This window comes from Dicentrarchus labrax, unplaced genomic scaffold, assembly GCF_905237075.1.
Source record: "Dicentrarchus labrax unplaced genomic scaffold, dlabrax2021, whole genome shotgun sequence".
NCBI lineage: Eukaryota > Metazoa > Chordata > Actinopteri > Moronidae > Dicentrarchus > Dicentrarchus labrax.
The window spans coordinates 24,911,024-24,935,984 of NW_026136718.1; the positions used below are offsets into that span (position 1 = coordinate 24,911,024).

The 24,961-nt window shown below is 39.2% G+C and overlaps 1 protein-coding gene across 4 annotated transcripts in view; it reads right to left on the minus strand.

Moving 5' to 3' along the window:
- lpp (LIM domain containing preferred translocation partner in lipoma) overlaps window positions 1-24,961 on the minus strand; it is a 144,173-nt gene that overhangs the window by 18,973 nt on the left and 100,239 nt on the right. For all 4 annotated transcript variants that reach the window (XM_051376059.1, XM_051376057.1, XM_051376058.1 and 1 more), the window contains 2 exons: window positions 22,633-22,729; window positions 9,055-9,224 (listed from right to left, as the gene is read on the minus strand). In XM_051376059.1, the coding sequence (XP_051232019.1) occupies window positions 9,055-9,224; window positions 22,633-22,729 (267 nt within the window). The remainder of the gene's footprint in view (window positions 1-9,054; window positions 9,225-22,632; window positions 22,730-24,961) is intronic.

The following is a 24,961-nucleotide window of genomic DNA, read 5'->3' on the forward strand; positions in this document are numbered from 1 at the left end:
GTGGTGTGCAGTCATTTCTAATTAGAGCCATATTACTGTTGGCGAAGCAACATTACAAACTTTCTTTCTTTGTGTTGTACTGTTTACATCACTGTGGCTGTGAGGAGAGCTCACACTGTGATTGGATGTATTGTATTGTATATCCCCTCTGTCAATGACAGCAGGGGCTTTAGGGGAGTTCTTGGGGATATCCCATTGTTAGGTGGGAGAGTAGTTTGGTGTGATGTGCTGTGGAGGACATCCATCACCAGGAGCCCTTATACAGCTGGCACCAGGCCTGTCACCTCTGGGTGCTGTGCCACCCTCGGAGACTTCCCTTTGCTATCTAGACTGTATGAGTACGGTGCGTTTGATCTCATTTATAAAACTCAATAAACACAAGTAGAAGTGTGGGCCTCAATCCTTTTTGTCTGATGTACCGCCACTTCGCAAACACATGAGCTCAAGTACGCCATCATCAACACCACCCATCAAGTTGCAAATATTTTCATTTCAGTTGACGTTAAAGTGGGTGTTAAGTAACACAACAAAAAGTGGATATTGTTACAATATTGTTGTGAATTGTTGATGTTTATGACAAATTTGCATTCTTCAACACTTGGAGCCCAAGAAGCTGAATCTTTTAACCATTTATCCATTGCTTTTAGCTCATTTTAATTTTTTTATCCATTAAGTTCAGCTTACTATTTCAACCTTGGATCTTTTACTTTGAGATATAACTATTTCAGCTTCTCTGCTAGCATGTTAACTAGTTTTCATGCACTCTTAGTGGCAATAAGTGGCTTCAAGATTCAGGTTGGTGGGAGGTGTGTGCCTATTGTCAGCATATTTTAACTGGTAGCTGGTTATTGGGACAATGTACTAATTATCAGTATCACAGCCATTTGGACAATATATATATGTGTATGTATTTGTGTATATATTTCATAATAAAATAAAAAAATCTATTTCTTTTAAACTAGTTGAACTACTCCACAATCTATGTGGGGTACAAGTTTGGTTGTTTGGTTGGTTGGAAATTACTGAACTAGCAGAGCACATTTTGACAATCTTCTGACAACCTTTGGAAACAAGGTGGAATTATCAAAGCTGCGGGAAGGTATATATTTTTTATGCATTGGAAAACAGGTTAGAAACACCAGACCAACATTTGACCTAACATTGGACACAATAAAAGTAATAGTAGTTTGATTTTGCATTTATTCTATCACAAAATTGACACACAGAGGAATACAATTTGTGTAACATTACTTTTGAATAAAACCAACAAATTACTTTAAATTATATTAATGTGTGTACAAAATGTGTGAATTTGGCCTAAACAGAATTGAATATCTTCTTGGGAACATCATGCATTTCTTTTCCCCCAAGCTTCCCTAACACATTTAGCAGAAGGCGAAGCATTCAATTCATAAATTAAGATTTTTGGGTTCAGGAGAAGAAAGCAACTCAATAAAGTATGATTTTCACCTAGCCAGAAAATGCAGATAATTTTCTTTTTGCACGTTTGAAAAATTGGGTAAATTATACTTTAAACATAAAATACAACAAAAACAAAAACTTCAGAAAAATATAAAATTGTCCTCCATTAGATAATTTATTTTCAAGTGAGCCTTAGCTGATGATAGAAATTCTTATTAAGAGTTTGTGCTAAAAACGTGGATCTGCATAAGAAAATTAATGACACAAAAAAGAAAGCCCACAGATAGTTAAGCCATAAAAAAGGCGACATGAATGGGCGAATGACATCCCCACTTTCCAAGACAGACAAACAGACACAGAGGGTGAAAGCTCGTCAGTCAATCAGAACGTTTCCTGGTGACTGCAGGTCAGGGCTGCTGTGTGCAGTTCCTCCTTTACAATAGCAGAATGGAAAATCTTTCGGAGAGTGTAGCCAATGAGACCAAAGCCCATTTATTTTAAATAACAGAGCGGTAGTACAACACCAGATAATGAACGTAATTACATTCAAGCAACTTGGCGTCCGTGACCTTGGTGGTCTCTGAAATTCTGTCAAAAGAGGCAGAAATAGATTAAGGTTTTTGTGTGGGCAAATCCCTATCTCTTTATTACTGCTCTTTCAATATGAAGCGCTGCTCCTGGCGTGACCTTGTGTTACTTACATCAGTCTCATTATGGTACACTTAAACTGGCTGCACTTCGGATGATCTATATTCATGGGAAGTGGTAGTATAAACAGGAAAGTGGGGATGTTATTCTGCCTCAAACAGGGAACTGAGCATTGTCTGCAACCCTTTTACCGTTCACTAGTATCAGTTACGCAGATTGAATAGATCTGTTTACCAGCATAGTACCTGAAGCAAAGGGCAGCTAAGAAGCCGTTTTAAAGTAAATTACGTGGGCAAAATTTGGGCATTGGAAATGCCTTCGTTACAACGCACATATGGACGACATAGAATGGACTAAAGAACAGTAGGCATGGTACCCAGTGTAAGCAATTAACCTCAGTGACACCGAATCCCACTGCTAAACTTCTTCAAAGACCAGCTAAACTATCAGATAGGAGGAAGAGTCCTTGTTGCCCTCAGCTCGTTTAACTAATATGCTCTTGTGGTCAGAGGCAGACTTCCTAGAGTGAAAGGAGATATAACATTACTATTCATTTCTAAGAGAACAATTTCAAATAGATGTGTAGACTTCTATAATCCCACTGACCAAGAACATTTAGGCTTGAACTATCTAGAAGGTATAATGACTGCAAGTGCATAATGACTTCATTCGCTACACTGGTCTTTGATGTAAAGCTGTGAAAATGTCTCATATTAATGTTTCTAAATCAGGGTCAATAAATACTGTTGTAGCTGCTTTTATTTAAGTGAATATAGTAAGAAATGGGATTCTGTGGTATGACATGTTAAAGCTCCTTAAGATTCCAGACCTGGTACTTGGCGACACCAGAAGTTACTGTTGATTACAGCAAGTGTAGCTTAATACTAAAGTAAACACTACTCAAGCAGCTACTTTGTCAGACATACAGCAAAAGAGCAACAACGTGTTTTGATTAAAAAAAAAGCAATAATAACTGCAGCCATGAGACAGAAGTAGTTACTGTGACCTGCTGTGGAAAACACAGCAGGTCACAGTAACATTAGGTTACTTTGTTAAGAAGTTGGAAATGTGCTGCTACAGAATGTTCCATTACTCTCATGCAAAAAATTTTAATCTTCCACGAATTAAAAAAATGCCGTAAATGACTCGTTTTTAGGGACAATTGTGGTCACCGCTAACTTTGGTGACAAATACACAGAATATTTTGTAACTGCTTCACAGTAAAAGCTACCCTGTGTTTTAATTTATTTAGTTCACATTAGCAGTAATTGAATACAGCTCTGACACGTTGGTAGCAGGGTGAACATTGTAATTCTATCTCATTAATGTCAGCCTCAAACTGTAACGCTGGATTACATGAAGCATTGTTTCCCTATGAATCCCTCTTACGAGTTCAGCGTGGGAATGGCGGGCTCCGCCACTAACAATGAAAACCACTCTATAGAGAACTAAATAGATAATGTAAATCTACTGAACGGCTATTGCTGAAAAAATGCAGCCCATAAATAGTATCAAAACATGGTCTGATTTCATGAAAATCTGAATTAAGTGAATACAAAAAACAGTGCATTACACTCACCACATACCTGGAACGTAATCATAACACAATTGACTCTGTATGTACCTGGTGTGTTCACATTAAAGCAGAGTGTACTCTTGGCCTTTCAAATTACAACAGGTTTGTCTAAAGTGGAACACTCTTCTTAAATGTTAAACTCTTGCAGCAACAGCTTTGTCTCAGGTCGCATCCTTCAAGCGTGTAAAAAAGCATCAAACCTTCATCTTTCCACACCTTAATGTGCATTTAACTGCAAGATGACTGACTCAATTAACAAGATAAACATTCAATCTTAAATCTGTGGCTGTCTATAAAAGTTTAGTTTGAATCAACAGACCCAGGTCTTCACGTTTTGAGTTAACACATGATAACATACAATAAATGTCATCATAGATCTGGTTACATAATTGGATCTCCAATTACAAGAGACCCAGTTAAGACGCCTGGCTGTTATGGAAAATATTGTTGTAATATCGTACGGCCCCACTGGGTTTGTCTCCTATTTGTGAATTTCCAGATGCCCTGTGATTAATTTGTTCCAGTTTACAGAAAACATCCAGTCAGCAATATTTTGAATCTACTGAAAAATGTTTCACATGAGAGCTTTCTTGGAAAACACTTAGTGGCACTAAAACTCAAAACTGCTGTCTCTCAGTAACAATGATGGACGGCTCACTGGGTGGTGTTTGCACACACACTCGTACTTTATGTCTTATCATGTGTGCAAACATGAAATGGGGAAAGCTGTGGGACACCTCAGGCTGAGGCACATCAGACAAGAAAAAAAAAAACAAAGAAACCAATGGTGACCCGGTGTTGTCACATTAACACGATTACAAAGCTCTCCATGCAAAACGAGACATTAAGTGAACGTCGGCAGAGTTTATCACCGTCATTGTGTATTCAAATAGGCAGAGATTAGTCCTCTATGGAGGCAAGCCAGGGAAGTGCCGAGGACAAAGGCTGACTGCTGCGCCAGTGGTGTGACTGAGGTTGGTTAGACAGAGAGATAGCAGGTTGTAAAATCAGGAAGTACACAGGTGACGATAACAGAGGTGGGTGAGTTCCTGCACATTACTAAAAGGAATTAATGATATCTAGACAAACAGTTTGAATGAGGCAAATCACCCAGCGGAAGAGATGGATCGTGCCAATACAAATGCCAGCATTGTTCCACAGAATATGTAAAGTCTTAGCCTAGATAAGGAAGCTGCTGATCGCCTACTCTGATACATGGCAGACAACTTTATTGGATGGCAATCAGTGTGGTGTGCAAAATGTATTCCTGCAATTCTTGGCAAAGGGATTAATAGATTTTTGCATACTATTATACAGATTCTACACACAGAAAGTTTCCTCCGGCACCTGTTATACCTGTACTGTATTCTGCATCAAATGCAATCCACTGCCAGAGGGTGCAACATATAGGATATAGAATATATAAAACAAGTTAATAATAATAATAAAAATAGTACATAGTATAAAAAATTAGAATTAGTCAAAAAGTATCAACTATATAAGATAGACAGATTCTAGATAGATATTGTTTTCTAATTGAATACATACTATATATATAGGGCAACTACACCAATTTAATGAATCCAAGGTCAGTTTACACATCATAGAAAGTATAATTCACCCTGTGAAAACAGCTGAATGATGTCTTCTTTTGTTTTATTTTTTCTAAATCTGGACAGAGGCAGGCTAGTTGTTCCCCCTTGCTTCCAGTCTTTATGTTACGCTAAGCTAACCACCTGCAGGCTCAAGCTTAATATTTAGCATACAGACATAAGAGTGGTATCAATCTTCTCATCTAATTCCTGGCAAAAGAGTGAATAATTCTATTTCCCCAAATTCCTGAAAGGTCAGGAAAAGTCAACAGTTAAGTCTATACAATATCACACTAACTAAACCCATATATAATACTTCTTTGAAAGGTTCCACAACCTTATGGGAGTGCCGATTAGAGACTAGACTAGACTAGAACTTGAGTGCCCCTTCAATATGGAAAACAGGGGGTTAATAAGGGTTTAATATGCTGCTAATATAATGTATTACATGGCAAGTAGAAGAGGGAGAACAGTACAGAATCTACAGTCAAAAAACAAATTCACAGTGAATCTTTAATGTTCGTTTGCTCTTAGAGATTCCTAGACTGACTGACTTAGAGGCTAACTTGAAGTTTTCCTCTTTCTCTCTGGGATATGACATTTCTCTTCAGAGACTCAACTCTCACGTTCATTCTCTAATCGTACAGAGGCGTATGACCCTGAGGATGGGAATAAAAGAAGAAGAAATTACTTTCATTAAGAAATTCAGATTTCCCCCATCCTTTTGATCTTGTGCCAGAAGAACATTTATGCTGATGAAATGCATAAATAAAGTTCTTAAATTATCCCGCTCCTCTTTAGCGCATGTATCAGAGTTGGAGAACTTCCAGACAAGACAACTACAATCACAGTGAGTGCCTCTGAAAAGGGATGATTTAGGAGATGGCCTGCCACTGGTTTAAACGTCATTTAGCTCAACTTCGAGACTTTACTGGTAAAGTGCATATCAAGCCATTTCCTGCAAGTGATGTGAAGGAAAACTGTAAGCACAAGTTAATAGGTGCTGCTTCAGAAGAATCAATAATATCAGTGTGTTCTAATTTATTTCTTTAGGACAAAGAATTGTCATTATTCCAAGATGTTTTCTAAAAATAATCTACTGTATATATCAGCAGTTACCTTCATGCTGCCCTGGTCATCAAGATGCTTCATCCCTTATCCACTAAAAGCAAAGCCATAACTCCTCATTAACATAATATATAATTAATAATATATAAATAATATATAAATAATAATCTTTCTTTCAAAGTGTATTATCTACTATCTGGACAGTGGAACATTTCTATTCTGTGGACAAATAACTACCAGACAGCATTTGTTGGCAAGTGTGGCTCCAATTTGACTGTAGGAACAAACCCCGAGTTTTACCGTTCACGAACTGCAGGAATAGAAAAAAAAAGTGCTCCACTTCCTTAGCACTGAATCCCTGTAACACAAGTCCAGGAGTGCAATGTTTAAAAAAGGATCAAATCGATACTGCAAAACCAGAGATATAGTCTTTTTTTCCATCACAAATCATTTTTCCTTGTTAAAACATGGTAACTTTATGACCCACAATGCAATTGAACTGTCAGTAGTCAACATGCTAGCAGCTGCTAATGTAGCCTCATGTTGCTAGCCTTAAGCAGAGATAAGGAGTGGGCTCCAGAGGTTTGGTAAACTCCACACCCCCATTTATTTTTATTGTCAAACTTGTAGTCGTCAACCCCAACCGACACTGACGGCTTATCAGATTTTGCGCAGATCCCTCTGGATGTGTCAAAAGGCTTTACAAAACTTTTTTCACTCATGCAAAAGTCTTGTAAACAGACTTTGATATGAAACATATTAATGCAAAAATCTATATAACTTATAATAAAAAAGCAAGAATGAAAATTCAAATATGTAACCGAAAAATTTCCACTGTATAGGCTAATTTCAATGCTTTACAGCTACTTCCCATCTCAGCTTCCAGGAATGACCCACAAACTTACCCATAATATTGCTGACTATAAGAAACTTGGATCATGTCACATCCAGCAACTGGAAATCCAGAAAACTGAACCATATTCTAATGAAACCGAATGAGGGAAACACTTCTGCAAAAGGATTTTCTTGTGGTCTTGCAAGATGATGTGTCTTTCCTGACAATATTGTGCAAGGAAATACTGACAGGCGACAGGATAGTAGGTCATACACTGGACAAAGAGGACCCGTGTCAGGAAAGGTCCATGGGTATATAAGTTTATGGAAATGTATCCAGAGCTGTATATCATATAAAAATAAAAATACAATCTGTCAAAGATCCATTTCTGTAATCTTCTGGATAAAAAACGTATCTGTCCATATCCAAACGTATCACCACATTGGATACAACTGTATTTTTATGCATTTATTTCAGTAATTTCAGTTTTGTAAACAGGAATTAACACACTCCATCCATTATCTATAACCCCTTATCCTTTACAAGGTTGCGGGGGGCCCGGAGCCGATCCCAGATGAGAGGCTGGTTCATCACAGGGCTGACACATACAGACATACAACCATTCACCCTCACATTCACACCTAGGGGTGATTTAGAGTCACCAATTAACCTATTAACCTGCATGTCTTTGACAGAAACTGAACCATATTCTAATGAAACTGAATGAGGGAAAAACTTCTGCAAAAAGGGTTTCCTTGTGGTCTTGCAAGATGATGCATCTTTCCTGACAATATTGTGCAAGGAAATACTTTCATGTCTGTTGCGCAACTTGGCGACAGGAAAACAGGTCACAGTTTTGTAAGAAGAAATAAAAATACCCAAAATTAGAAATAACTTAAAAGCCTTCTGGGATATCTCATTGTCAGTCATTTCCTCAGTCCGGTCAACTTTTGATCAGAAGAGTTATTTAGAAAAGTAAAAATGAGGAAACAGATGAGATAGAATCTTCAGTATTAGCGGATCCACAAAGAGAATGAACACGATGTTACATTCCAACGTGATTTTGAAACTCTTTTATTAACTCAAGTGCATTTAAAGCATATCTGACTGCTTATCAGCTTTAACTACAGATAGTTATGCATCAGCTCACTGAATGATGTGCAAGTGAACACAATATAATCATCATCTAATTCACCAAGGAAGAGATATCTGAAAATCCTCTATGAATGCATCTCTGATTCATTATTCAGGCAGAACAAATGAATAATCTATCAGGTTGTCCTGGGCTAGAAAAAGTTTTGTGCTAGCCTTGTATTCGCTGCTCATGACTATCACTAAGGTTAAATCTGAAGCTACGCTAATAAATTTTACAGCTTCTATTAACATTTAATATCACTGTCAAAAACCGGCAACAATAAAACTGGAAATTTTGTCTTAAAGTGTCTTAAACCTGCATTCATTGAGTTTAACCAAAACAATCAGCTCAAAAATGAACAAAAGTTGTGTAGAGCTGAGAGAAACTCAGTTCCTGTACTAATAGTAATTGCCTATTGTACATTATTTCCAGCATCTTCTCATGTACTTCTACGTGGCCTTAAAAGCTGGGTGACGGCAAGAAACCACTTTCAGGAGAAGAAATCGTGAAAGACAGTTTCATTGAGTGACCAAAAACAAAACAAAAAATCCAAAGAAAAAGAGGAAATGAAGATGTGTGTGGTGAGAGCAGGCAGCTTGTCGGACTTTGATGAAATGAAATGTGGTTGCCAGAAAGTGGAAATATATGAACATTCCAGGCACAGGCCTAAAATGTCCCCACTCCTGATATCATAAAGTGCACCTTTGAAACATGGAACGAGAGTGAGCCAAACCAAGCGGTGAGGCAGGTGGATTTGAAGGGAAAAAAAGTTACTTACAATATAGCAAGGCTCACAGTACGCCTTCTTCTCCACAGCGAAGAAAGGCTTGCCACGCAGCTTGGTGCTGCAGGTCATGCAGACGAAGCAGTCGACATGGAAGACCTGGTCCATGGCAGTGCAGCCGGTGCCTTCACCCACAACGTTCTCTCCACAGCTGGCACAGCGCCCTGGGGAGAGGAAGAGGAGGGGAGAATGAGAGCAGATTCATCATAAATCCAGATATTTAAGGTCAGATCACATTCATCAGGAAACCAACAGTCACAGCCCCCTCACTGAAAAACCATAAAGATCAAAATAAATGATCCAATCATGTATACTGTTATGCAGCAGAGCTGTGAAGTGTAACTCTGTTTCCAAGCACTGGCAGACGCTCTGATGATAGTAAACAGCTTGACCTGAGAGGAAGCATCCAACTGTGTGCAGCGAATCTCTTTCAGGACAGTGATACAACATCTCAAACCCAGACAGGTCAAAAGAAATGGGCTTTGCCAAGAGACACATTTCTTAAAAATTATGTGAAAATAATCCTTTCAAGTGCAAAGATCACGTATCTATTATCCTGGAACTATTGTGTTTTTGAATAGTTTCATGATACAAAGGGATCTGAGAGGAGAATCAAGTATGGTTGCAAATACTGATTATTTTGATTATGAGTTGTGTAGTGAAAGGAGCTATTTTTGTGGCCCCTGGTTGCAGAAGTAAAAAAAGTATTACAGCTCAGATGGACATAAAACTCTCTTGTTCGAATTATCAGTACCACGGATGTTAGAAATATAAAAAAAATCAAAGATACACACCTGTCTAGATATTACGACTCAAGAAGCCTTTTAGGAGATTACATTTTTTAAATTATAATATGGGGGGTATTTGTTAGGGGTAATATTTAATACGTTTGTTATTACAATACAAAAGGCAATTGACTCTCATGTATCCCAGTCTCAATAAACAATGCCTCCTCATGCTTGTTGGCAAATTTGACCAAAATTGACAAAGACTAAAAACTAAAGACATTTCCTCTATATTTTTATTTTATTTAAGTTGTTGTAAGTACACAGTATCGTTTTAGTTTTTTTTCTGAATTCCACTTTCTCAGTTAACTAAAATGTTTTTTTTCCAGACCTAGTTTTGGTTTTAATTGAACTATAATAACCTTGGTCTATTGTAAAACACCCTCTGTTGAGGAATCCTTGATCACAATGGTTCTGCTCAAAAATGGTGGATCTTGAACAGAACAAAAGTGGTTTAACTCATTTGGTGGAAAAACTGTATGTAGGTGTTATTTGGTTAGAAACATCCACTGGTTCAATATGGGATTAATTTATCAACTAAACGTTTTGAATTGGCTGTAGCTCTGATTTGCGTCTCTTCTCCATTGCAACAGCGGCTGAGGCTCATGGGTATTGTTGTATTTAGAGCCATGTGCCATGCCAAAGTGATGCGATTGCCAAGAAACAAAGTTGACATGATTAAAACTGGTGGCAATCACATAAAACTATGAGGACATTTAATTAACTTCAGGTTCGCGAGTCTGTTCCAGGTCTTTTTTTGATTAACCTTCTAATCTAGAAAGTGTAAAAAAAAAAACCTCTAGAAAATGCCCATGTTGACATCTTCAAATTACCCATTTTATCTGATCATCAGTCAGAAACCCAAATGTATAGATATTTTTTCAATAAACAACAAGAGAAAAGCAGCAGGTCCTCACATTTGAGATGTTTAGAATTTTTTCCTGGTAAAAGACTTAAAGCCTAATTATCAACACTGTTGCCATTTAAGTTTTAGCTGATTAATCAGTTGTTTGGAAGTACAATCAAGCATCAGAGATCAGAAACTAAAGCGCCTATATTCCGTTGTGGATGGTGACATTTCATTTTTAAGTCTTTGTAAATGTTTCTGCCACCAGCCTCCATTTATTGCTGTTCATTTCTGTCCGACAGGCTGCGGGCTCACTGTGGATCTGTTCAGCCACAGGATCCGTACTTCAGGCTGAGCTGTGGCCCATGCATCAACTCATACTACCCTGTTCCACAAATTTTAAGCTATCCCTTAAAAGGTTTCCTTTTCTGATGTCAGAAGTGCCCAATCTTCATTTCTATTTCAAACGCTGGATAAGGAAGGATTAAATACTATAATTAGGCGACATTAAAGAAACTATACACATCACCAAAGTGTGACATGGACGACATCTATTTCAAAATATCAGGCTTTAAATGATAAAAGGAAAACTTTAGAAGTACAACTAAGTCTTTGTAAAAGGGGCACAAGTGAACTGATATTATTGCGCCAGAAAGAGCCTGATTGCATATTGCGGGACATGGCATTTGGATATCTTTAATTGAGTTGGAGATATCTTTAATTGAGTTTAAGATGTCCTCGACTCAATGCAAGTTATCTTCAACCCAATTAATAACACTGTCAATTTAATTACTGGTATCTTACAATAATAGGGTTTAAAAAGATATCTCAGAATGTTTTATTTTTTACACATCTGACGACAGATGCAATCTCTCAGAGGAAGTATGATACAGTATATTTAATTAATTCAAGTTCAGTTGTATAGATCATTTTTGTTCTTTTTCATTTTTTGCTTCATCTAAAGGCTGATTTGGGCGATGATTGACACTCTGTATGTTCTGAACAGAGCAGTTCAAGCGTGTTACAGACAGAGGCGAGACACTAACCGGGGGAGATAGAGTATCTGATGCTTGCATTTTCACAGTTCCACTTGCTGTTTTCATATCAAAAAATTCAAATAGAGTGTAAAGCTGAATCTGTCTCAGGTATCAGCACAACTTTTGGAAGTCATATGTTGTTGAGATCAAATATCTGCTTGACTGCAAGGCCCGCTAATGGTATTCTAATCTCAGATAACTCATTATCTTATTGTCAGCCTGGGTGGAAACTGAGAAAAGTTGCTTAACGAACGACTGGATCCACAACTTTTCCAGCAACATTTCGATATCCTTAATGAAACGCTGATCTTTGTGACTCTTATATTATGGGTTTCATCGTTTATTGACTGGGGACACATTAAGAAACAAAGGTCTGACAGATTGCACTATTAGATGTTAACATTTTGAATTCTTATCACAGTGGCATTTTGTACGTTAATTAAGCGACTGCTGTCATCCACCACAATTTATAACACAGACAAGTTTTCATAAAATAAAACCTGCTATCGGTTTTATCTGTTCCCACAGCTCTATCCACACCTCAATTATGGCTGCGTTACCTACTGTACAGGGAGGCAGATTAAACAAACTAGTGAAGGCACGTCTCGGGGGGACATGTGGGTGTCAGTGGAATCACAAGCAGGGTAATCACTTCAGAGAGCCAGAGGGAAAGAGAAAGGGAGAGAGAGTGAGCGAGAGACAGAGACAGAGCATGCTGAGCCTGTTAGTGGCTTCAGATCACAGGCCATCTTCAGTGAGTGGATGAGAATGCCAAACATGTCCCACAGGGCTCCCACTTTAAATAGCGAGAAGGAAACCTCTCGGAAATCCTTTTCCTTTTGGCAGTCTGTGATCGCGAGGGCCCTCAGGAGCTATTTGTGCGCGACTGTGTGTACAGTGTACACAGTTTTACACACACGCACGCATGCACACACACACAGAAGCACACACACAATGAAAAAAAATCTATTTGCACCAGACATGCCACACATGTAGACGATAATATACAAACACAGACACATGTATCAAACACTGTATGTATAACAACAGACATGTCATGCCGCCCTGTGCTCACACATCAGCAGCCCACACATGGATTCACATGATCATTTAACAAAGAGCAGCAGCTCTGAGGCCGTTTACGTTTGGCCCTGAAACTACTGTATGCTTTATTACTATTCTAAATATAACCCAAAATGCAAAGCAATAATTAATAATAAGAATCTAAATGCGCTGAGACTACGTAATGAAACTGGCATATTGTTGTATGTGATGTCATATCAGACATGACACTCTATTAGGGCTGTAACTAGTGATTATCATTATCAATTACTGTGACGACTGTTTATATTTTTGATTAATCGATTAATCGTTTGGACTATAAAATGTCCTAAAGCCTCAGCTGACATCTTAAGATATTAAGTTTACCAAAATAGAGGACAAAGAAAAACAGTTTATTAAAATAATTTTCTTTCATCCCATTTCTCAGTCTCCCATCATGCCAAGCGTTTGTTGGAAGAGATGATGGTCTCCAATGGTAAATTACTATTTAGTCATTATTATTGTATGTTCAATCTGTTGTGTGGACTGTTTTAGGATCCATGATTACCACCGATTATGCAATGGTAATATAAACTAGGGCTACCACTAATTATTATTTTTCTATTATTGATTAATCTAATCATTATTTTCTTTATCAATAGGTTAATCTATAAAATATAATAAAATGGGTGAAAATGGCCATTAAAATTTCCTAAGGGAAAGTCTTCATATTGCTTGTTTTGTTTGTGTGACAAGACCTCAAGATATACAGTTAACTATCAAAGAGCAAATATTCACATTTAAGAATCTGAAACCAGAGAATCTTAATTAATTATAAAAATTGTTGCTGATTAATTTCCTGTCAATTGACTTATGACTAATAAGTCAACAAATCGTTTCAGCTCTGTTTGCATTATTAATTAGTCTGTCCATTTTATTCAAATGATTGTTTTTTCAACAAAATGTCAGAAAGTAGCAAATGTCCAAAGTGATATCAAAATGCTCGTTTTGACGGACTGCCAGTCCAAAACTCTAAAACACATAAAATTTTCTTACTGCTTTAAAACCTTTTGAGAAGGTACACCTGGTGAATGTTTGGTACTTTTGCTTAATTAATGACTTAAATGATTAAACTGCTGTCAATTAATGTTGTTGTCAATTTTGTAATCAACTCTGCAGTTATCCAACTCGAGCTGAAAGAATTAAACATGGTCTTGGAGTCGTCGTGTTTCATCAAATATATCACAACACATTTAGCTCTAAAGCATACTAGGATGTCTTTCATTGGGGGAAATTGTGAAAATTATTCCACAAAGTGTAAAAATGTGAAGCTTTTGAGTGAGTCTGTAACTTTTCTTCTCTAACAGTCTTACTGTATGATAATAGAGGGAAGTGTGGAGTGTTTTACAATGCTTCACATCAATAATTTCACACGTCTGCGTCGGAAGTAAGCATTTTCAATTTTCAGACACTACTTCAATTGACTCCTTGAATAATACAGGACAGCAATTGAAGCAACATCGTATTTACCCCTGTGGAGATGATCGCAAATACTTTCGAACTATTTCAGCTGGGCATAAAGGAATCATGAAAGGCCTCGCTGCTCCCCAGCGTCCCTTTGCACGGGGAATGGAACCAGAGTCTTAATATCAAAACTTCAAATAGTTCCTGTAGAACCAATGCAATGGTGACGGGGCGGGAGGGGGAGTTCATTTACACTTTACTCACTTTCTTTCCTTTCATTCTTCAACCCTCAGAAGTGTCTCTTCTCTGTTACATCGAAAGTCAAAAGAAGGACTGAAGAGAAAATCTTTTCTTCTTTTCTTTTTTTTAAAGAAGCACATTCCCTGTGAGCTATAGAGGCTTAGAATGGTTAGACAATTTAATTGGATAAAAGGAAAAGATTAAAGAGGCCCTGACTCTGTTCCATAAATAATTGATTTCTAATGTATTTGTAGTGGCAGTGAGACGCTGTTGTTTGGGAATGGGGGATGTTGAGTGGCAGAACGCTTCAGATTTCCCTCAGTCTTTGCCTTCTTTGTTTTTTCACGCCGTGATATTGAAGCAGCATGAAAGGCAGAGAGGGAGCACACTTGCAGCTCAATTTGATCTTACATCGTCAGAAATCAAAGATCGTGCATGTAAAGAAGGATCGCAAGGAACTTTTTTGTGGGAGACCAAACTTTTCACACTATGTTACTAAAGAATACAATTCTGCTGGTGCAACCCTTGCAAACCCCAAAGGCAAAGCCAGCAACTGTAGCTCGTATCCAAAACTAATAAAAGAACCACAAAATCCATTTTGGGACTTCAACTAAAGTTTTGCGCTTGGATTAAAATATCTGATAGATATGGTGGTAAAGACACAACACACAGTCAACTCCTGCACACATTGTGTTTCAGTATTAACAACACAACAGTGCTAAAAGGAAAGAATTAAATCATAACTAACAGAATTGCCATACTTCACATTTTTATTGGGCTTAATTTTTGAATAAGTGTTTCCACCCTGTAATATAGCATTTATTTATAGTGACACCCTCAAAAAGGTGGGCCAAATGAAGGTACACATTTGTGATAACTTCTTCACACTTAATTAAAGACATAAACAATAGGTCAGCGAGTGGTTAACAGCAGAAAATAAGTCTGTTGAACACATTAGGAGTGTAACTGCCTGCTACTGAACTGCCAGAGGCCATGATTTGTGCGCTGTTTCATCTCTCCCCTCTAGGTTAATCTACTTTGTTGCTTCAGATTGCCCTCCGTGCAGCCTGACAATGCTGTGGCCTTCGGTTGCCTTAGGATGACGAGAGAAATAGCTGTCATCGCTGCATTTCAATCTCTGAATGCCTCTTTCCTAACCCCTGCCTTTAATCTCATCCCCAATGTCAGCAAATAGCAATCTGCAGAACTGCTGCGGCGATGGTGGAGGATGGAGGATAGGCGAGCCTGTGCCACTAAGCATTACCGCTCGGCCTGTCAGGGCCCGCGGCGGCAGAGTGAGGGGGACTGAGTGTAGGTTACATGTTTTGGGAGCAGGTTGGCAGGAGCGACATGGAGGGGTGCCAGGGAGTGAGTGGGGCTGGCGAATGGGGTGAATGAGAGAGAGAGAGAGAGAGAGAGAGAGAGAGAGAGAGAGAGACAGAGAGAGAGAGAGACAGAGAGAGAGAAAGGAAAGGCGGTGAATAGGTGAGTGTGTGTGCAGCAGACTGTATGTGGGCAAGCTGTGTGTTCAAAGAGGTCTGTGTGTTTATATGCTGTTTATCCGTGCACACCCGTGTGATTGTAACTATGCATGCGTTTGCGTGCATGAGCATGCGGATGTCTACTCATTCCTGAGGTCAAACGCTCACTCACAAATGAAATCTAGCAACGTGAGTGCCCGGAAGCCTCAGCTGGGCTCGCACGGCAGCTGATCTTGCAAGCCTCAGTGGAGCTGTCTCAACGAGGCAGGATAGCAAGCGCCGAGCCTGGCGGGGGAGGAAGGGGAGGAGAGAGGGAGGGAGGGGCCAGTCACCTCACGTGAACCGCTGCCAAAAAAGCGGGCTTCTGTCGCCGGGAAGAGAAGCCCCACGCTGGCACACTGCATCAGCTGAGAAACTAGAAAGCAGCATTGCGAGGTCAGCGGCAGTGCTGGAACAAGATAATGAGAGAAAAAAAGTGGCAAAGAGGACCCATAAACTACACTGGAAACACTACTTCAGGCCTTATGAAACTGCCCCACTGCTCCAAGTGGTAACAAATATAATTAAGTATTGAAAACACAACTAGGTGATGACATAGAAGAAAAACTAAGATTGTATTCATAAAAGAACAGAAATCTAAAACTGGAGGTTTTGGTAGAATTTGTAGATTCAAAGCCGTTAACATTATTTACATGAGAAAAAAAAGGGTCCTGAAAGTCAAATCCGCAGCCTCACACTGACATACATACTGCATTTTTCTTAAAAGGCAGCTATGATGGATCATCCGTAGCTATTGTGTTGTATAATCTAGTCTTTTGCAGTCATACATTATAATCCACTGTAGGTGGTAGAGTGATGCAGGGGCTTTGGTTGCCATGTCACCAGACTGCCTCATATGATGCCCCCCCCTGCCCCTGGGTGGTCACTGACCTCCTTCCAGCAACATTATGCTCTTCTGTCTCATAGTGATTGCTGCAGCATACATATAAACACAAAGTACAGCACAGCACAACAAAGAGGCCACACTTAGCCCCTGTGATTGGGGGAAATCCTCTGATAGTGAAAGAGGAAATAGGCTCTTGAAGCTAAAGGGCCTATGAGGAGATTAGTGTGGGAAAAAAGACTGGAGGCAGGTTCAAACTAAAATGAGCTGTGGTCATATTGTAGGTACAGGACAAAACTGAATCCAACAATTCTATTGCTTGAGACAAGTACATGTACTAATGTAATGTTGTGATTTATTGTATTTTAGTATTTTTATTTTGTTAAATACTTTATTTTTATATTATTTAATTTAATTACATTTCAATTAGTGTTTTAATTTTCTTCAACATTTTAATTCATCTTAAATATATAAATATATAATCCTTAAGATTTCAGTCCTGGTTAATTTGGTAATACCTGTGGTTACTGTGTAACAGGTGTTTGAATTTAGAGTGCAACTATGAACTGACCTCATGTGCTTATGCTGTGTCGGCACTAATGTTGGTGACCGGTTCCCAATAAAAGCCACCCCATTTTTTTTTACCAGTTGAAAGCTTCTGCAGCAGCAGCAGTAGGAAATGTTGGGTTAGACCTCAACAAGACTTGTCATATTATCATCATAATTTTTGAAGGCTAATTCAATGTAGAAAAATATGGCTGCGAACCACAGCAGCTTAGCGAGGCAGTTATCATGCATTGCTCATGTTTCCTGTGTGTCCAGGCCGTAAATAATATTAAAAAACAGGGTTTGATTTAAAGATCCAGTGTGTAACATTTAGAAGGATCTATTGGCATAAATGGAAAATAATATGCCATTTATAATATTACAATAGGTATGTTTTAATTGGTGTATAATCACCTGAAAATAGAAACTGTTGTGTTTTTGTCAGAATGAGATGTTTTTTTTATCTGGGGGGGGGCATGTCCTGCTCTATGGAGGCCACCACGTTTCACTGTATATAGGGCCTTTTGTGTTTTTCTTTAGTTTCATGGCCATCGTAGTTTCTCCTAAATGCTTGAAAGGCTAAGTTGTATTCAAGTGGTTGAAATCTGCAAATTCACCGTTAGATGCCACTAAATCCTACACACTGGTCCTATAATGAAAATGTTAATTTTAATGTTAATCAAATGTTAATGATTAAAACTTTTAGAACTACAGAACTTTAGCAGCATTTTATTCATGAAAATGTCTGCAAATCTAAATGCATTTTTATATTGTACCTGCAAGTTAAGCGTAGGTTTTGTCTCTGTACATGCAAATGAACTTTAAAGGTACACCTTCATACACTAAACAGGAACAGTTATCTGTATTGGGGGAGACGGTTGGCCAAAGGCATTTGGAGACTGTGGAGGTGGAGCGTGGTGGAGAAACGGGGTTGGGGGGGGTAGGAGGGCGTCTTTTCAAGCCAGCAGAAAGGTTTTACTCTGACACACATCCCACTTGTTATGACATGTAGAGACACATCTAAAAGCAAACTCCTAAGAGGTTGCTGAGGGCGACCTCAGTAATATGCAAATTAATTCCACCAGAGTATCTTAGACAATGCACAAAGCTGTCTAAACTGGAAGCCTATTAATACATTAAGTTATGATGCTCAGTTGTGTTATAAAGAAACAGAAGCAGCTCCACAACAGCAGACTGGGTGAACCTAAACTTTTTCTGACCCAATTACCTTAGCTGATCTGCTCTGACTCCTCTGGCCTGTACTGTTACTGGAGTTACACTGCCATTTGTATCTCTTCCAAGATTCCTCATGAACATTTCATGTGAGGTGTCTTATAAATTATGAGGGCTCCTCCAGCTGACATTATGAGGAAAAATGGCAAAGCCTGCCTTTTCTTCTCTGGCTCTTATCATAAAACAAAGGCTAGCTCAAACCAGGAGGAAAGGCTTTCCCGACAGCTCAGAGTACTGTGCGGAGTACAGTATGCCCAAATGAATCTCTCTGCTTATTTCCAATGACTATCTCTCTAACATCTGATAATAACATTACAAAAACATTTATGCCACTGCTCAAAAATCCCTCTGGAAAATCACTTTGTATAAATATTGATTGGATATTAAAATTTCACTTCTTTCTTAATTCTATACAGTGGAATACCGAAAGCCTGGGATCGTATGAAGGAGTTCTCAACTTGTCATTTTGGTATTAAAAGGAGAAATAAAAAGAGATTCTCTGCGGCAGAATGAACTACACTGCATAAGTATCATCAGCACTAATTGTAAATAATGCAAAGCATCTCATCCTTTCAATTATTCAGCTTTATGTCCTGGTTTTGGTTGACAGAAATGTAGTGATGACAAAATATTGTAAGTTCCTCTGATGCACAAATGCCAAGGCATCTGTACTGCAAGCTGAGTAGCTGTGTCTTATTAGATTTCCACAAACACAGTACACCTACGCACAACCTAAGTGGATTAAATATGACGGATGATGACATTTGGAGAAAAGGCTCTTTCAGATTACTCAAATCTAATCTGGAACTCTAAATCAGGACTAATCAGTTGCTTTTCAAAGAAGCTTCAATCATAGGAGGAATTTCTGGCTTGCAAACTGGGTTTCTCGCAAGAAAAGCCTTTCTTTTATAGTGCATTATTTTCAGGTTTTTTACAGTTTGAGAGGCATTTGCTTTTTAAAAAACGGCTGCTTTTTGTGTTCCCGTTTTGCCAGGAAAAAAAATGTCCTCAAAGCTATGACCTGTGTAATTGCTGGACAGAACTTGTTGTATGGAACGTAATAATGTTGTGTAACTTATAAGCTACAGATGGAGCTCAATTGAGTCTAATGAAAAGTTTCCTTGTGACATCACAGTGCCAGAGTGTAACGTTAACTCGATTCAATTAACCCCCTCTGGACCAATGGAAACTGGCTGTTTCAGATTAGGAGCTCATCAAAGACATTAGTGACACCAATAAAACTTTGCTATAGGAAGACAATGATCCAGTCCAGTAGTGCGCTAGAGATCGCAGCCCCACTTTGATTAATCTTGTTAATTACTAGCCTTAGGGTTTCAACAAATGCTAGCCCTCTTCCCCCCTGAACCCCACCAAAAAAGGAGAGGCTTGTGTGCCATTAGATTCTTTGTAATTACAAAAGTCTCATGCCTTGGGACCTATTCTCCCACAGCCCTGGATATACTGTGAAGAACATACCGGACTGAAGTCAGTTTTAACATTAGAGTGGCGGCTATATGTGCATTATTCAGCGGGGGAGGACGGGGGGCTCTGTGGATTTGCAAAGCAGCATGTGCCTGTGCTTGAACTTTCTCCTAATGAGTCCCTGCAGTCACCTCAGTCGAAGGCTCCTGCCCTCATCCTCTTTCTTTCTCTCGGTTAATTCAGCTGTCGCCTTGTTTAACCACAAGATGACCCTCCTGCCTCCCTCCCTCCCTCCACTCCACTCCACTCCAGTAACAGCCAGCCGCTGTCAGCTGGGGACGCACACGCTATCCCTAACTTGTTCTGGCTACCTCGGCTCACATGTGACCCATTTCTCCCATGTCCTTGTTTTACCAGCCTTCAGCCAGTCAGCCTTATAGTTGGCAAATAGTGGCAAATGCATGCATGGTATGGCAGCCCACAGTTCATGCCAGTTCTGCTTCACATACACATTCACCCAAAAATTAGGCCAACAAGGCTTTGATGGCCATTCCTCTTTAAAATGACTACACTTTGCTTAAGCCAGCAGATCCATTTGACCTATGTCTAATGTGAACCAATTAAGGTTTTTACATCAGTGCGCACCAACGTGAAGCCGAATATCCCTTAATACCAGTTAAATACATGTCCCTGTAGCTATAATACACCTACACATGCTATCATGGTGTGCTGTGTGATTATGTGCTGATATAAAGCCTGCTCCAGAGTCCCATTGAATGTATTGAGTGAGGTATCTAATGGGCATGGGAACTAATTCCAGGGCAAAGGGGATTAAAGGCTAGAGAAGAGAGAGCAGCAGAGGGATGGCACTCGCTGGCAGCAAAGGGTACAGAGGGCGGAAAAATAGAAATGAAATATAAATGCACAGAATCCTTGTCTTTTGAATCCTATTTTGCAAAATAGTATTAAAAATTGGTATTTTGTTTAATCCTGGCAGTTATATTTATATATTTTTTTCAAATGAGAACAAAATTAAATATCAAGTGCTTCAGAGAAACAAATGGGAGAGAACTACTGTACAAAAAAAACAACAACCGCTGGACAATCTAACGAGATACAGAGATTTATCAAAATCAGGATGTTTCATCTGTCCGAAGCCTTTATCTCTCATTCTCATTATACCCTGAGCAAGAGTTGAGCCTTATCATTTGATCACATTGATATAGTTTGGAGACTCTACCTTGAGGACTGATTCCCAGACTGGTAGATATGCTGCTGTGTCTACACATGGAAATCAATGGATAGGAAGCACCAAGAATACTAGACCAACCTTGTCTGTATCACACACACACCTGCACTGTACTCAATAGCCTCCAGACATTTTCCAAAAACATTGTTCCTGTGATACAAAACTAACTTTGTGGGTCACTGGGTGGGCTAATCTAGGAAACCTTATGCCAGTTTTATTCTATTAACCCACTATCCCACATTGTTTAATTTAGCCTTTATCACCAAAAATGTGACATGGCTTTGGTTTTGTAGTACAACCAGTACTTTTCTTCAGACTCATTTAGGGGCCGGTTTGTTTCTTCTTTTAGTTTCACAAAACATCACAGTGAAGAGTGACAGTGCTCCTAAATAGACCACACTCCCTGCACTAATGTTTTTTGGGGACTGTGTGTGTGTGTGTGTGTGTGTGTGTGTGTGTGTGTGTGTGTGTGTGTGTGTGCGTGTGTGTGCATGTGACTGCAAACCTTTTCCCAGTATTAGGGTTGTTGATGTGAATCAAAGAGTGACTCATAGGCTAATTTTAGCCACTTTGCTACTCTCACCTATGAATGCTACACTGTGAAGTGGCTGTTGTGTCACACTCACAGCAGAGGAAAAGGTCCGCTTGTAGCTGAAATTATTATATTCTTTTGTTTGGTGATTCATAACAGGCACAAGAAAAGTGACCCTGTTACAATGTGGTAATAAGAAACTGTGCTACCTACTCTAAACTGACATTTTTTGAGCAAGTAATGTATCTCAAGAGACTTCCTGGTGAAATAACTGTTAGATAAACTAATACAAATAAAATAGATAATTTTACATGCTGTATATATGCTGCCAATATGGGAAAGAGGATGCTGTCTCAGTTTATGCCGTCCATTGTCTGACATGCTTTTGCTGCTGTAGATCTGTGAGGAGTTGGCTAAACAGGTGTTAGGCCAAATGCTGTAATGCTGAAAAGATCAGACAGGAAAAATTCTATTTTGTTTCAATGTATTTCATTGTATGTAAAAAAAAAAATTAAAATGATCACTATTTAATTGCTGAAGCTCTTAGTGGCTTTATTATGTTATTATAATTTGATACTATCCATCTTTCTATCCCCCAAACACAGAACACCTCGCAGCTAGCATCAAACAGATTCCAAGCCTAGCTAGCATGCTAAAACTCACAAATGCTGTCCTGCCCCATTACCTTCCTGCATAGATCTTAAAACAGAAAGCATCAAATATATAGGATTAGTGTATGTGGTATGTCAAAATGTTTTCTGTCAAAAGTCTACTGCTAACCAAGTGTGTGTGAGATGAGCTATCTTTCTTACCAAAATATTCCTCAGATGGCGGGTTATCCATGTCAAACAGCATCTTCTTGGTCAGGCGCTCCAGCTCGTCTTCAGGGTGGGCGATGGGTGCACTGCCCTGGGAATAAGGAAAGCAAGAAAATTGTCATTCACAAAGCCGAGCGAGGTAATGAAGAACATTTCATCAGTTTCATGCATTTATTTGCACCTCGCTGATGGATATCACCTCTGGTCTACGCGATACAAATGCTGCCTAACAATGCAAAGAAAAAGTGCAAGAATGTATCGCTTAACAAAATACGTCCAGGTTCGACTTAAAGATTCACAAAAAAACCTGACTTCAATAAATGGATGAAGCGCTGTCACAAGGTCAAACAAAGCACATTCACTGTAATCAACATGCAGTGGATGGTCTTGAGTCTGCCTTTCCCCTCTGAGATATCTGACCCTGGCTCAGGCCCCAGTGGTGGTGCAGCCCAGAAGGTTGTGCATATCCTTCTGTGCAATACAAGCGTGTGGAAAAAACTGTGACCCTGACTAATCCTTGTATTTTGGAAAATAATGATAACAGAAAGAAAAGAGGAGGCAAACAGTAGAAGAAAGCTACTTTTTAAGTCTTGTACATTTGGGTGATAGGTCAGGAGATAGTTATTCAGTCATACTCTGTGCACAAAAGATTTCAGGTGTGAGCTGCGTTGAGGCCTAATCTGTAAGAGACTTTGGAAGGATGACATAACTCTCTGAAGATGCCACTTCCTTCCTTTCCTTGTGAGCCTGCCCTCCCTCTTATCATGCAGTCTCTGACATCTGCCTGCTGTGTGTCTGTATGGGGCTGACGTGTTGTGCCTGACATTTTCTGCCAATCATTCGCAGCTCCCCCATCCCCCATCCCTCATCCCCAGCTCCTAGCGCAATCCAGTCACAGGTGTGTGTGTCCTTTGCAGACACCCTGGAGGCCTGAACTTGACTCTTTTCTTGCTGTGTGGCTGAGCTTTTTCAGAAATCAGTGACACTCCGATGACCTTCCCTAGATCTGGGGCCGGCTGGATCTTTACAGTAGATTTGATTTTCAATATTGTAACACAGGCTGAGATCTGAGCTGACCTTTGAGGTGTTCCTAATTGTGACATCTGGGAGTTGGGTGAATGTTAGCCACCTGTCTGGTTTTGTATTAATCTATCCATGGTTTACTGTGGCACATAAAGGAACCAGATTTATCAATAGGAGATTGAGTGAAGAAATGTTTTTGTATTCAGAATGAAAGAGTAATTACAGATCGTGTCAAGCAACTCTTTTGGTACTATTGATGACCAAATTTGTATGCACGTAATTTCCGGTAATTTGACTCATTGTATGTGTCAGTCAAGGTTTCAATAGAATATGTAAAATAGGTGTCATTTTAACAATATATTAAAGAGGCCATTTTATGCTTTAGGCTTACTTGTGCATGTGAAAACCTAACCTGGTGGAATACCTTTATTGTTTGGATGGAAATGTCTGTAAATCATCTAAGAGATAAGGGGAAGAGCTCTGTTGTTGACTGCACAGACGTATTGTCTCCTCCATCATCTGAGGGGGACTTGGAGTCGTCACTTTATTTTTGGAGGAAATGTTATGGTTGAGTGTGTTTGTGCATTTTACTTTACTACTTCATCAAGCTAAGCTACTATGTTCAAGCTAAGGATGGATCAATACTGGCTGTCGGTCACACAACGTCAAACTTGGAAGCTTTGCCTTGTTTATGTTGTTTTACTGTTCATTTTGTAAGTTGGTCTGTTTAACTTGGTGTTAGCATGTTGTGCGGTGGTAATGTGGCTAGCCGGCCCGGGGGTGATGCTGAACTGATGTTGTAATATTGAGGGGCAGTAAAGAGAAACTGTGTGACCGTTAAGCCTCAGTTGAAGCCAAATAAACCACGAGAGTAGTAGTTTGGATGCCGGTAACTGTTTTTTGATGTTGTTTTTTGTGTAACTTTATGCTGCAGAACTAACGTTAGCTCAGCAAGCGTGACCAATGAGAGCGGACTGGGCTACTCTGGAGCGCTTCAGACAGAGGATGAAAACAGGTGTTGCAGCAACAGCCAGTGTAATAATGTGTTGTATTAAACCTATTACAGTAGATGCCCTATATACGAGTATTAACCTAAAAATGTGCATAATATTTAGAGGTGGTAATGCAAATATACAGTAGATGTGGTGTGAGGACATGCAATGGTCTACTGAGTTTATTTCCAGAGACGGTGAGAAATGCTGAGCTCTGATTACTGTCCACGATGTATCAAACAGCACCCAGAACTTTATGATGCGTGACTTTTTCTCGGCCCGGCTCAGGATGCAGCAGGCTGATAATG